This window comes from Hemiscyllium ocellatum, chromosome 2 (assembly GCF_020745735.1).
Source record: "Hemiscyllium ocellatum isolate sHemOce1 chromosome 2, sHemOce1.pat.X.cur, whole genome shotgun sequence".
Taxonomy (NCBI): domain Eukaryota; kingdom Metazoa; phylum Chordata; class Chondrichthyes; order Orectolobiformes; family Hemiscylliidae; genus Hemiscyllium; species Hemiscyllium ocellatum.
In genome coordinates, this window is record NC_083402.1 from 1,999,863 (window position 1) to 2,014,524 (window position 14,662).

At 57.4% G+C, this 14,662-nt stretch overlaps 1 protein-coding gene across 1 annotated transcript; it reads right to left on the minus strand.

Annotated features, from left to right (window-relative positions):
• Window positions 1-1,420: 1,420 nt before the first annotated feature.
• bxdc2 (brix domain containing 2) lies at window positions 1,421-14,159 on the minus strand. Its single transcript, XM_060834127.1, has 10 exons — window positions 13,951-14,159; window positions 11,904-12,015; window positions 10,189-10,232; window positions 8,998-9,068; window positions 7,220-7,269; window positions 6,205-6,278; window positions 6,064-6,114; window positions 5,038-5,139; window positions 3,026-3,154; window positions 1,421-1,878 (listed from the first exon to the last, which is right to left on the minus strand). The coding sequence occupies exons 1-10, from the start codon at window positions 14,092-14,094 to the stop codon at window positions 1,603-1,605; spliced, it is 1,053 nt and encodes a 350-aa protein (XP_060690110.1). The 5' UTR covers window positions 14,095-14,159; the 3' UTR covers window positions 1,421-1,602.
• Between the last annotated feature and the right edge of the window lie 503 nt (window positions 14,160-14,662).

The window sequence follows — 14,662 nt, forward strand, 5'->3', positions numbered from 1 at the left end:
AAGCCAGCCATCTTCAGGGTTTAAATACATTTTAGCTCCTTGTATTCTCAAAGTCTGACGGTTTCGGCTTCATTCACAATCCCAAGAGCCAATCACATCACTGTCAGCTGGCCGCAGGCTTATGTCATCAATAAGTGGTCACTCACCCACTGACCAATCAGATATTCCAGCTGCAGTGACGGCCTGAGTGCAGGTCAGCTGGGACCGAGACCCTCCCCCACTGCCCGAACGGGCAGCTGTGTCAACAGCATTTGCACCCCTTCTCCCTCATCCACTGCCCGGACACGCCCTGGCGTGCCCATTTGCCACCGGCGGTGGGGATCCCCAGTGGAGGGCCCTCTATGCAGGAGTCCTCTCCCTTTCTCTCGGGATCTGGGGTGGAGGGTGCTGCATGCAGCAGTCCCCTGCAACCGCAGATTGCGGTGGTTCACGGACTCCCAGCCCAACTGCTTGTTCTGTGGTGCTGTTCAGATGAGCCATGACCTTATTATACCGTGAGGCAGGCTGGCAGGTTCCTGACCTGTACGTTTTTATCACAGACACGGAGCCTGACCACGACAATGGATCCCAAACCCAGAAACTACAGCAAAGTCTGCAACCTCTCCACTGTCTGTTCTCACCTCACTGTGACCCCAGGGTCTAACATTCTCCCTCTGTTCAGCTTCTGTCACCATCACAGCCCAGTGCAGGAGGAAGCCCTCACACACACCCCTCACCATCACAGCCCAGTGCAGGAGGGAGCCCTCACACACAGTCACCCCTCACCATCACAGCCCAGTGCAGGAGGGAGCCCTCACACACACCCTTCGCCATCACGGCCCAGTGCAGGAGGGAGCCCTCACACACACACACCCCTCACCATCACAGCCCAGTGCAGGAGGGAGCCCTCACACACACACACACCCCTCACCATCACAGCCCAGTGCAGGAGGGAGCCCACACACACACACCCCTCACCATCACAGCCCAGTGCAGGAGGGAGCCCTCACACACACACACCCCCCTCACCATCACAGCCCAGTGCAGGAGGGAGCCCTCACACACACACACCCCACTCACCATCACAGCCCAGTGCAGGAGGGAGCCCTCACACACACACCCCTCACCATCACAGCCCAGTGCAGGAGGGAGCCCTCACACACACACACACCCCACTCACCATCACAGCCCAGTGCAGGAGGGAGCCCTCACACACACACCCCTCACCATCACAGCCCAGTGCAGGAGGAAGCCCTCACACACACAGCCACCCCTCTGAAACCAATACCCCTCACCAGGGCAAAGCCAGTCCTCCTGGGGGTGTGGGGAGGTGGGGGGGGTGGGGTGGGGTGGGGGTGTGGGGAGGTGGGGAGGGTGGGGTGGGGTGGGGGTCGGAGAGATGAAGACAACAGTTTGAAATCCCGCACTGAACAAACACCAATTCTCACCAGGAAACTATTTTATTGCAAAAACAAAATGTATCAACAAACAGCTGTGAAAACCTGACTGATGTGACCGGGGTTAGTGCCGGTGCCCAGGGAGGGGGGCAGGAGGAGACTGGAGAGCTGGTCCCACACTGACCAGAGCTGCCAGCTCTCTGACGGGGTGTGGGTTCACTGGGAGTCACCCCGAGCCGGGAGCATGGGCAGCCTTTCGCCGGAGCCTTACTTTCTGCCGTTTGGAGAGCTGCTTTTTCCTCCTTGGGTCCGGTGGTGGGTCGGGAGGGGGCTGTAGTTGGATGACTGGTGGTTTCCTCTCGGCAGGTGTGTCGAAGACGGCGTGGGTGGGGTCCTCAGGCACAGCGATCCACTCCTCAGTGGGGCGCAGCCGCTGCCATTCCTTCGCCTGATACTTCTCCTGAAACTTGGCCGCGGTGGCCAGTCTCAACATCCGCCGGTGCTGGGGGGGGGGGGGGGCAGAGGGGAGGGGAACGAGGAGGGAGGGGGCAACAGAGAGAAGCAGATAGTCAGAGGGGCACAGCGCAGGGAGGGATGTGGGACAATCCATTCTGGGTCTAATCCCAGACACAAGGAGAAACAAAAAGAACCAAAAACAACATGGCAACCGCTCACTCAGAGAGAAGAGAGAGAACACACAATCAACAGGAAGCAGGCACTGTCCCTGGGCCGGACCAGGGTGTGGGCACTGTCGGGGGTCAGTGCTGAGGGAGTGGGCACTGCCGGAGGGTCAGTGCTGAGGGAGTGGGCACTGCCGGAGGGTCAGTGCTGAGGGAGTGGGCACTGCCGGAGGGTCAGTGCTGAGGGAGTGGGCACTGCCGGAGGGTCAGTGCTGAGGGATTGGGCACTGTCGGAGGGTCAGTGCTGAGGGAGTGCCGCACTGTCGGGGGGTCAGTGCTGAGGGAGCGCCGCACTGTCGGAGGGTCAGTGCTGAGGAAGTGGGCACTATTGGAGGGTCGGTGCTGAGGGTGCGTCACACTGTCGGAGGGTCAGTGCTGAGGGAGTGCTGCACTGTCGGAGGGTCAGTGCTGAGGGAGCGCCGCACTGTCGGAGGGTCAGTGCTGAGGGTGTGCCGCACTGTCGGAGGGTCAGTGCTGAGGGAGCGCCGCACTGTCGGAGGGTCAGTGCTGAGGGAGTGCCGCACTGTCGGAGGGTCAGTGCTGAGGGAGTGCCGCACTGTCGGAGGGTCAGTGCTGAGGGAGTGCCGCACTGTCGGAGGGTCAGTGCTGAGGGAGTGCCGCACTGTCGGAGGGTCAGTGCTGAGGGAGCGCCGCACTGTCGGAGGGTCAGTGCTGAGGGAGCGCCGCACTGTCGGAGGGTCAGTGCTGAGGGAGCGCCGCACTGTCGGAGGGTCAGTGCTGAGGGAGCGCCGCACTGTCGGAGGGTCAGTGCTGAGGGAGCGCCGCACTGTCGGAGGGTCAGTGCTGAGGGAGTGCCGCACTGTCGGAGGGTCAGAGCGCTGCTGCTGACCTGGTCACCATGCAGATGCAGCCGTTGTGACGGGCATGGAGAACTCCCCTGGAGTCCACGCGTCTTTAGGCCAGGGGGACAGAAATGCTCCTTGTCACGTGCTGGGAGGTGTCTCTTACCATGTTCGGAGACTGGTAATTGGGATTTTCATAGAGTGTCGGGCCTCCAAAACTCCCCTGGAATATCTTAATGAGGTTTAGAACAAAACGCGGTCCAATTTCCACCAGAGCTCCATCTTCTTCAATAACCTGCGATCGAGACAAGGTGGGTCAGTCACAGAAACCCGTCAAATAACAGTCAGGGAGCTGCAGGGACAGTGAAACGTCACAGGGACACACCCAGAGAGTGATACCCTTCTCAAGGCTCATCATCTGAGTCGAATCCTGCAAAGCTAACTCCGTGTCTCTCTCCACAGATGCTGTTAGAGCTGCTGAGTTTCTCCAGCTTTGTCTGATTTTATTTTTTGATTTCCAGCATCCACAGGATGTGGTTTCTGGATTACTCAAACGACAGATGTTCTCTTCAGGTTTTTTGTCTCTTACTCATCCGAGCACGATCTTGGGAAATGCCACCCCACAACCACTTCGCCAGCCTGGCTGCTGTGAGGAAGGGGGCAGAGTCGGTCAGGCGGTGGTGCCTGGACACACTGACCATTTCCTGCAGAGTGTCAGCTGTATCTCACCCAAGTGTAAACCAACACAGTGGCACGGTGGCACAGTGGTTAGCACTGCTGCCTCACAGCACCAGAGACCCGGGTTCGATTCCAGTCTCAGGCGACTGACTGTGTGGAGTTTGCACGTTCTCCCCGTGTCTGCGTGGGTTTCCTCCGGGTGCTCCGGTTTCCCTCCCACAGTCCAAAGATGTGGGGGTCAGGTGAATTGGCCATGCTAAATTGCCCGTAGTGTTAGGTAAGGGGTAAATGTAGGGGTATGGGTGGGTTACGCTTCGGCGGGTCGGTGTGGACTTGTTGGGCTGAAGGGCCTGTTTCCACACTAAGTCTAATCTAATCTAATCTAATCCCCGGGGTAAAAGCTGAAGGAACTACAAACCCTGGAAATCCGAAACAAAAACAAATAGTTGGAAAAGCTCTTGCAGCATCTGTGGAGAGAAATCAGAGTGAAGGATTCAGGTCCAGTCAGGCCTTGCTCTGTGGTGGAATTGGCAGCACCGTCAGGCTTGTTCAGTCAGAGCAATGCACAGACTCCTTCCCACTGTGGGAACACTGAACTGATGCTTTGACCAAGCTGAAATTCCCGAGGTTAGGCAGTGAATGTGGAATCTCCATCTCCAAATCCAGAATGTGGCGCAATACTCCCCACTCACCGGGATGGGGGTAACTCCAACAACACTCACAATACCACCCAGGATCAAATAACCCACTCAATCACATCCCCCCCCCCCACATCCACAAACATCCCCCCTCCCCCACCCACGCTCAGGAGCAGCAGTGTGCACCACTTATACCCTCAATACATCCCAGACCCTAACCCCTCGAGTGAACCTCCCCCTCCCCCCACACTCTCAGACAGCACATCCCAGACCCTAACCCCTCGAGTGAACCTCCCCCTCCCCCCACACTCTCAGACAGTACATCCCAGACCCTAACCCCTCGAGTGAACCTCCCCCTCCCCCACACTCTCAGACAGCACATCCCAGACCCTAACCAGACTTAACCTCCCCCTCCCCCATACATGAATAGGAAGGGAATACCAGGATACGGATCCTGTAAGTGGAGACAGGTTTACTATGGAAGGGCAAGAGGTGTCAGTACAGGTTTGGGGGGCCGAAGGGTCTGTTCATCTGCTGGAATCTTCTTTGTTGTTAAGAAATCCATCTCACTGTTTCCTAAACAGTGTTAAACTGACTGGGCTGAACAGAAAACCCTGTTAGAGGGAGGTAAAGAGGGACTGGTGGGAGATTCACGCAGAGCAGAGAAACTGACTCAGCTCTGATTGACGGAATGGCCTGGCTTTGATCTGTCAACACAGTGTCGTAATGTTTGAAGGAAATGGAGCTAGAGTTTGGGGGTGAAAAGAGGTCGAAAGAGCATGGGGTGTTAGTAGAAACCCTGGGGAGGTGGTGAAGCCCCTGGGCTGGAGAGCAGAACCTCAGCAAACAGCTTCCAACTGACCTGGTAATTCCTGAACCAGATCCTGTTATCGGTGATGGTGAATGTGAAGATATGATCAACAAATGGCTGGCTCTTTGGGTGGTAGCGAGGCGTTGAAAAGACCTACAAGGCAACGGGTTAAACAGACTGTCAGCTCGTTAGGCATCACCACGAGGCAAGCCCCCTCCTCCTCATCCATCACGCTCTGTGCCAAACCTTCCAACAGCAACTCAGAAACCCTCACCACCCCCTTCCCCCACCGACCCCTCAGCAGCATGGGCCCCAGTCCAGAGATGGACAGGTTAGGGTGGATTGGTCAGTGCCAGTGTGGGATTACAGAGACTTTGGTGGGGGGGGGGGGGGGGGGGGGGGGGGGGGGGGGGATGATTGGTTGGTTGGTCCTGGTCAGATTCTCCTCTGGGGTTGGTGTGGAATGGCTGGGCTGAATGGCCTCTTCCTGCACTGTCAGGGTTCTGTCATCTACAAGATGTACTGCCAAAATTCACCAAATATTCTCAGACAGGACCTTCCAAACACTTGGCCAATTACACACGGGAACACCACCCCCTGCAGGTTCCCCTCCGAGCCCCTCCCCATCCTGACTTGGAAATATATCACCGTTCCTTCAGGGTCTCTGGGTCAGAATCCTGGAATTCCCTCCCTCAGGGCATTGTGGGTCACCCTACAGCACATGGACTGCAGCGGGTCAGGAAGGCAGCTCACCCCCACCTTCTCCAGGGGGATGATGTGGACTGTAGCTAGTGTCCCGACGAAGGAGCAGCGCTCCGGAAGCTTCCACTTCCACATCAACCTGTTGGGACTATAACCTGGTGTTGGGAGATTTATCACCTTCTCAGGGGCAACTAGGGATGGGCAGTAACGGTGTGCGTTGGGGTTAGATTGACGTGCACCAGCTCTCGGGCAGGCTCGTGGGGCCTGGCTCCGGGGGAGAGAAGCTGTTGGTAGACGTTGCCATGACCATGCCAGCCAGATTCCCTCAGACAGCTGTGGGTCAGGGGGAGAGAGAGAGAGCAAACACAAGCTCACCTGGATGAAGAGTTCTTTCAAGAGTCTATGATGAGCTTCCTTATCAAATGTCTGTTCAGGACAAAGACAGAAAACAAATATTACACCGACAGATTGCAGCTAAACCACCCTAACATTCATGACAGGGATGTAACCTCCTACCGGATCGAAGGACAGTAATGGCCTTGAACCTTTCAGACAGTTCCCACTCAACTTCAGCTCATCCAGGGTGTGAACTAGGGGAGAAACAGAGAGGGTGGACACAGTTAACACTCACACAACACCAGGTTACTGTCCAACAGGTTTCAGAGCGCTGCTCCTTCGTCAGGTGGGAGTGGAGTGTATGACTTGTGCAGAAGGTGTGACCAGTGACAGAGAAAGGGAGGGAGGGGGCAGTGTGAGGGAGGGGGACAGTGAGAGGGAGGGGGACAGTGAGAGGGAGGGGGGGGACAGTGTGAGGGAGGGGGGACAGTGTGAGGGAGGGGGGGAACAGTGTGAGGGAGGGAGGGAACAGTGTGAGGGAGGGGGGAACAGTGTGAGGGAGGGGGGAACAGTGTGAGGGAGGGGGGAACAGTGTGAGGGAGGGGGAACAGTGTGAGGGAGGGGACAGTGTGAGGGGATACAGTGTGAGGGAGGGGACAGTGTGAGGGGGTGAGGGAGGGGGAACAGTGTGAGGGAGAGGGACAGTGTGAGGGGGTGAGGGAGGGGGGCAGTGTGAGGGAGGGGGACAGTGTGAGGGGGGGGAAGGGGGGTAGTGTGACAGGGTGAGCTCCCCTCTGACAGTAATCCACCATGAAGCCCCCCCTGCACCCACAGTTCAGCTGCCTGTTACACACCGCCCCCCTCAGTCAGGGAGCTGCTGTCACCTCCGGCCTGACAGTACTGTATCTGGCCTGTGACACACAGTCAGTGTTTGAGAGAGTCTGGAATCTACGCCCAAACCCGCCTCATTCCCGACGAAGGGCTCTTGCCTGAAACGTTGACTCTCCTGCTCCTTGGATGCTGCCTGACCTGCTGCGCTTTTCCAGCACCACACTCTCAACTCTGATCTCCAGCATCTGCAGTCCTCACTTTCTCCTATCCTCTCTGACTGTAGTTGGAGAATCCCATGCACATTAACACAGTGACCCATTAAAGCAGTGGCTAGCTGCCAACCCTCAATGATCCCGATACTTACTGTTCTGGATTAAAAACTTGGCCGATGGCCCATGAGGAACATTGGTGATCCTGAAACACACAACAAACCATTTGCAGCATTCAGAGCCAGCTTCATGAACGGGTTGTTCAGTTCGCAAAAAGAATGGACTAAATTCACATCACCCCCTCCCCCCAAACCCCCTGTCCCCCAGCACCCCCTCGCCCCACACCCTCTGTCCCCCAGCACCCCCTCCCCCTACCCTCCCTGCCCCCCAGCACCCCCTCCCCCCACCCCCCCTGTCCCCCAGCACCCCCTCCCCCCACCCCCCCCGTCCCCCAGCACCCCCTCCCCCCACACCCCCTGTCCCCCAGCACCCCCTCCCCCCCCCCCCCCCTGTCCCCCAGCACCCCCCTCCCCCACACCCCCTGTCCCCCAGCACCCCCTCCCCCCACACCCCCTGTCCCCCAGCACCCCCTCCCTCCTGGGAAATCTCCTCTGCCCCCTCTCTCTAAAGCTTCCACATCCTTCCAGAACTGAACACACTATTCCCAGTGTGGTCCAACTGGGGCCCTATAGAGCTGCAGCATAACTTGCGGCTGTTAAACTCCATCCCCCTGTGAATGAAAGCCAACACACCGCACACCTTCTGAACAACCCCTGGGTGGCGACAGCACCTCCAGGTAACGGTCTCCGGACACAGACTCCAATCAGTTGGAATTAAAACTTTAATAATGACCATGTGACTGTTGTTATAAAATCCCACCTGGTTCACTAATGCCCTTTAGGGAAGGAATCTGCCGTCCTTACCTGGTCTGGCCTACATGAGACTCCAGACCCACAGCCATGTGATTGACTGTTCCCTGTCCTCTGGGTAATTAGGGATGGGGCAATAAATGCTGGGCCAGCCCTGTGACACCCACATCCTCTGACAGAATTCCAAAAGCAAACAGACCATTTCCTTCCCTCAGTATTTGTTAAAGCTGTAAAAGGGTAAGCAGATCACTGAGAGCAAAGGCTTCCTGCTTTCTGACTGTTCAAGAAAATATTCTCTTCCTCGACTGCTCCGTCTCCAGCTTTTAGTGGCCAGTCCGTTCATGTTGAGGTCCCTGTGCAGCCTGTGTGTCGTGTTCCCACACTCTCACACACACAATCACTCACCACAAACACACACACCCCCCCCCGACACACACACACCCCCCCCACACTCACATGTACACCCCCCCACACCCACTCTCACTCACCACATATACACCCCCCCCCACACCCACTCTCACTCACCACATATACACCCCCCCCACACTCACCACATGTACACCCCCCCACACTCACCACATGTACACTCCCCCCCACACTCACCACATGTACACCCCCCCCACACTCACCACATGTACACCCCCCCCACACTCACCACATGTACACTCCCCCCCACACTCACCACATGTACACTCCCCCCCACACTCACCACATGTACACCCCCCCCACACTCACCACATGTACACCCCCCCCACACTCACCACATGTACACACCCCCCCCACACTCACCACATGTACACCCCCCCCACACTCACCACATGTACACCCCCCCCCACACTCACATGTACACCCCCCCCCACACTCACCACATGTACACCCCCCCCCACACTCACCACATGTACACCCCCCCCCCCACACTCACCACATGTACACCCCCCCCACACTCACCACATGTACACCCCCCCCCCACACTCACCACATGTACACCCCCCCCACACTCACCACATGTACACCCCCCCCCCCCCCCACACTCACCACATGTACACCCCCCCCCCCACACTCACCACATGTACAGGTCTTGCTTCTTCTTTGCTTCGAAGTATAAGCATTTATTACAGTTCTTCATTTCACAGATCTGAGGAAAGACAACCGCCATCAGTGCACTCTCCCGCTGATGGGATGAAGAGGGTACCACTCTAACCAGCTGCCAACAGGAATGCTTTTTAAACTGGGCCCCATCTGCCCATTGGCCACATTAGACCGAGTCACCATGTACTGGGTGGTTAGCACTACTGCCTCTCAGCACCAGAGACCCGGGGTCAGCTCCTGCCTCAGACTGTGCGGAGTTTGCACATTCTCCCCGTGTCTGTGTGGGTTTCCTCCCACAGTCCTGTGCAGGTTAGGTGAATTGGCCATGCTAAACTGCCTGTAGTGTTAGGTGCAGGGGTAAATGTAGGGGAATGGGTCTGGGTGGGTTGCACTTCGGTGGGTCGGTGTGGACTTGTTGGGCCGAAGGGCCTGCTTCCACACTGTAAGGAATCTAATCTAAAAAGAAAAGCCAGCCTGTATCATCGCCCTGCCCTGCCTCGGACAGGGCTGGAGACTACATGGGAGGTTCCGGAGCGTACTACAGCGAGGAGGGAGATGCCTGTATCCAGGGCAGTGACTGCCTCATGGTCTCATCACAAGATGATTTAGACATAGACCCGGGAAACAGCAGGTGGTGGGATTTAAATTCAATAAAAATCCCAAAATAAGTCTTATGATGACCATGTGACTGCTGTCTGTTGTTATAAAAACCCATTCAGTTGACAGATGTGCTTTAGGGAAGGAAACCGCCGTCTTGACCTGGTCTGGCCTACACATGACTCCAGACTCCGAGGGTGGTCAGTGATAGCCCATCTGGTGAATGATCTTATTTTAAATGGCTTGGTGCTCCTGCCCTAACGGTTCCCTGCTGATGTAAGGACATCTCTCAACAGGGTCATCAGAGCGACCGGTCTCTCAACAGGGTCATCACGCCCCAGAGCGACCGATCTGTCAGGGCACCTTCCACGGTGTGAGATTCACAGTCCCAGCTCACTCTGCACACCGTCCTGTCAATGGGCTTCCCAGCCGATAGGCATCCCACCTCACACAGTCTACTCACAATCCCAAACATACGGAAAGTGAATCCATAGTTATCCTCCACGTCACCTCACAGCCACTGGCACAGTGTGCAGTCCAGCAGCTAGTCCTCCCCTAGCCCAGCTCACCTCATTAATCACAAACAGCTTATCCTTTCGATCCATTTTGGTGTCTGTAACGAGAAGAATTGCACTTCATTACTTTCGCAAAGGGCTCAGAAATCTGAGGTTACTCACCCTCTAAGTCCACCCCTCCACCATGAGGGTCATCCTCGAGGAATTTCCCCAGGCAGGACTCTGCTGGGTCTCTCAGCCATGACACCCTTCATTCTCTCACTGCCTCTGCACTACCAGCCAATCAGAACGCTGACTCCCAGCAGCACTAACATGTGCTCCAGCAATATTTAACTCAACCATGGGGACCACTTCACTCTCGAGAGACCCACAATAAGACCAGAAAAGAAAAGGACATCACCTTTACTAAGACAGACATGCAGTACAAGAGCGAGGGGGTGATGGGGAGGATCGGGGACAGTTGTGGGGGCCACGTTATCGGGAAGATGTGAGTGTATCGGAGAGTGTGGGGGTGGTTTCCAGGAATGAGAAACTTCAGTGAGGAGGATCGAGGAGCACAGCTGGGAAACGTGGTGGACCAGCTGCAACTGAGGGGGCATCAGACAGTGAGTTCGACAGAAACAGTTTGGAAGAGTTGGGGAAAAGGCTGGAGATTGCCGCTCGGTAATGATGGTCATTGAGGGGCTAGTACAGACATGATGGGCCGAAGGTCTCTACTCACAAAGCTATTCTGAGGAATGAGAGGAGACCATTCAGCCCATTCAATGACACCATGGCTGATAGAAAAGACCATAATAAATACAAACAGGAGGCGGCCATTCAGCCCCTTGAGTCTGCTTCCCCATCCAACAGGATTGTGGCTGATCCAACATTCCTCACACCCACTTTCCTGGCCTTCCCCCTTGACCCAGTGACTGATTAGATTAGATTAGACTTAGATTAGATTAGACTTACAGTGTGGAAACAGGCCCTTCGGCCCAACAAGTCCACACCGACCCGCCGAAGCGCAATCCACCCATACATTTGCCCCTTACCTAACACTATGGGCAATTTAGCTTGGCCAATTCACCTGACCCGCACATCTTTGTGACTGTGGGAGGAAACCGGAGCACACCGGAGGAAACCCACGCAGACACGGGGAGAACGTGCAAACTCCACACAGTCAGTCGCCTGAGTCGGGAATTGAACCCAGGTCTCTGGTGCTGTGAGGCAGCAGTGCTAACCACTGTGCCACCGTGCCGCCCACTTGTGCCACCGTGCCGCCCACTAGAATCTAGAATCTCTCTCAGCCTTAAATATACACGAGGACTCTGCCCCCACAGCTCTCTCTGTGACAAGGAGTTCCCTCTGAGAGAAGGAATTCCTCCCCATCTCAGTCTGACATCGGTGCCCCTTTATTCAGAGACTGTACCCTCTGGCCCCAGACTCTCCCCTGAGGGGGAACACTCTCTCAGCGTTGACCCTGACGTGCTTCATCGCGATCACCTGTCACTCTCAAAACTGGTAACTTCCAACTCCACTTTTCTGCTGTTTTCCCAGAACCACAGATTCCCTTTCGGAGTGATCCCGGTCTGTCTCAGCCTCGGATAGATCTCTGAAAGCTGCCTGAGCCAGCAATGCTCACATTCCTTCCCTACCCCCCGCCCACCGAAACCAGAGACTAAACCTGAACATAACACCACAAACCACCACCAGATCGTCTAGGCTCCAATCTCTTCACAAATCCCGGTGGTTGTTGATGGAGAATCCTGTCGGAGTGTCACATTTACCGGGTTTGGAGTGGGGCATGAGGGTGCGCAGATCCTGCATCAAGTGCCGGGCTCGGTAGCTGATTCCTCGGGAGGAGAAGATCAAAACTCGCTCCTTGTTCTTCCATTGTCCCTGGGGGGGGGGGAGAGGGAGGGGGGGGGGGGGGGGGGGGGGCAGAGGGAGGAAAACACTCATCAGCTTCACCAAACCAAACCACTCCAGCCAACAACAAACACAGTGACATCGCAACATCTACAAGGAGGAGAGGGCTGGCCTGTGACAGAGGGAGGCCGGGGTGCAGAGGGAGCGGGCTAACCATAGTGGGCAAAGGAAGGCCATTGTTGAAAATGGTTAAAGCACAGCAGGTCAGGCAGCATCCAAGGAACAGGAAATTTGACGTTTCGGGCATAAGCCCTTCATCAGGAATGAGGAGAGTGTGCCAAGCAGGCTAAGATAAAAGGTAGGGAGGAGGGACTTGGGGGAGGGGCGATGGAGATGTGATAGGTGGAAGGAGGTCAAGGTGAGGGTGATAGGCCGGAGTGGGGTGGGGGCGGAGAGGTCAGGAAGGAGATTGCAGGTTAGGAAGGCGGTGCTGAGTTGAGGGAACCGACTGAGACAAGGTGGGGGGAGGGGAAATGAGGAAACTGGAGAAATCTGAGTTCATCCCTTGTGGTTGGAGGGTTCCCAGGCGGAAGATTAGATTACTTACAGTGTGGAAACAGGCCCTTCGGCCCAACAAGTCCACGCCGACCCGCCGAAGCGCAACCCACCCATACCCCTACATTTACCCCTTACCTAACACTACGGGTAATTTAGCATGGCCAATTCACCTGACCCCACATCTTTGGACTGTGGGAGGAAACCGGAGCACCCGGAGGAAACCCACGCAGACACGGGGAGAACGTGCAAACTCCACACAGACAGTCGCCTGAGGCGGGAATTGAACCCAGGTCCCTGGCGCTGTGAGGCAGCAGTGCTAACCACTGTGCCACCGTGACACCCAATGAGGCGCTCCTCCTCCAGCCGTCGCGTTGTTGTGTTCTGCCGGTGGAGGAGTCCAAGGACCTGCATGTCCTCGGTGGAGTGGGAGGGAGAGTTAAAGTGTTGAGCCACGGGGTGGTTGGGTTGGTTGGTTCGGGCGGCCCGGAGGTGTTCTCTGAAGCGTTCCGCAAGTAAGCGGCCTGTCTCCCCAATATAGAGGAGGCCACATCGGGTGCAGCGGATGCAATAGATGATGTGTGTGGAGGTGCAGGTGAACTTGTGGCGGATATGGAAGGATCCCTTGGGGCCTTGGAGGGAAGTGAGGACCAACCAACCCAACCACCCCGTGGCTCAACACTTTAACTCTCCCTCCCACTCCACCGAGGACATGCAGGTCCTTGGACTCCTCCACCGCCAGAACATAACTACACGACGGCTGGAGGAGGAGCGCCTCATCTTCCGCCTGGGAACCCTCCAACCACAAGGAATGAACTCAGATTTCTCCAGTTTCCTCATTTCCCCTCCCCCCACCTTGTCTCAGTCGGTTCCCTCAACTCAGCACCGCCCTCCTAACCTGCAATCCTCTTCCTGACCTCTCCGCCCCCACCCCACTCCGGCCTATCACCCTCACCTTGACCTCCTTCCACCTATCCCACCTCCATCGCCCCTCCCCCTAGTCCCTCCTCCCTACCTTTTATCTTAGCCGGCTTGGCTCTCTCTCTCTTATTCCTGATGAAGGGCTTATGCTCGAAACGTCGAATTCTCTATTCCTGAGATGCTGCCTGGCCTGCTGTGCTTTGACCAGCAACACATTTGCAGCTGTGATCTCCAGCATCTGCAGACCTCATTTTTTACTGGAAGGGAGGCCATTCCCGAGCACATGCCAGCCCCTAACACACACCAGGGCGGTTGGGCTCGGGCCCTAACTCCAGGCCGGGGACAAACGGTCAGCGCTGATACCCCCCTCCCCCTGAGGAAGGGTCACTACACCCGGGACATTACACCCCCACCCCTCATTGTCTGGGATCCTGCTGTGCACTCCGGATGTGACAGGCGCTAGAGCAATGTACCCTCCCGGGGCCTCACCTTGGACACGGGCCGGGGAACAACGTTCTCCCCTCCCCCGGGGGGCTCCGGCTCCACCCCCGGGCCCGGGCCCCCGACCCGGGGCCGCTTCTTCCTGGAGACCCCGGAGCCGCGGGAGCCGCGCTTCACCCCCGCCATCACCATGAGGGCCCGCCGGTGTCACCGTCACACCGCCCCCCCGGGCACTTCCGGCCGGGGTCACCCGTCAGCCCGCTCCCCCGGGCACTTCCGGCCGGGGTCACCCGTCAGCCCGCTCCCCCGGGCACTTCCGGCCTGTGTCACACGTCAGCCCGCTCCCCCGGGCACTTCCGGCCGGGGTCACCCGTCAGCCCGCTCCCCCGGGCACTTCCGGCCGGGGTCACCCGTCAGCCCGCTCCCCCGGGGACTTCCGGTCTGGGTCCCCCACAGCCCTCTACACGGGGCACTTCCGGCGTGTCTCGGCCGGGCCTGCTCTGTGACGGTGGGGGGGATGGGGAAGGAAGTGCGGGGTCAAAGGTTGCAGCTGCGCCGGAAGTGGGTTGTCGAGGGACGTGCGGCCCCGGACAGAGACCGAGAGAGAGACCCCGAGAGTGTCCGGGGTCCGGGCGGAGCGGAGCGGCGGGAGCGGGGGGCCTGGGGCCCGGGGCCTGGGGCCTGTGCCGGAGCCGGAGCCGGAGCCGGAGCCGGAGGATGCGGTGTTTCTATGAGGAGCTCGGTGTCGGGCGGGATGTGG

Excerpts from the sequence above, each read along its gene's own strand:
- bxdc2 (XM_060834127.1), bottom strand. The coding sequence starts at position 14,094 with ATGGTGATGGCGGGGGTGAAGCGCGGCTCCCGCGGCTCCGGGGTCTCC. Across the intron at positions 10,233-11,903 it reads CATGCCCCACTCCAAACCCG|ACACCAAAATGGATCGAAAG; the intron begins GTAAATGTGACA and ends TTCTCGTTACAG. Across the intron at positions 9,069-10,188 it reads AGCTGTTTGTGATTAATGAG|ATCTGTGAAATGAAGAACTG; the intron begins GTGAGCTGGGCT and ends GTCTTTCCTCAG.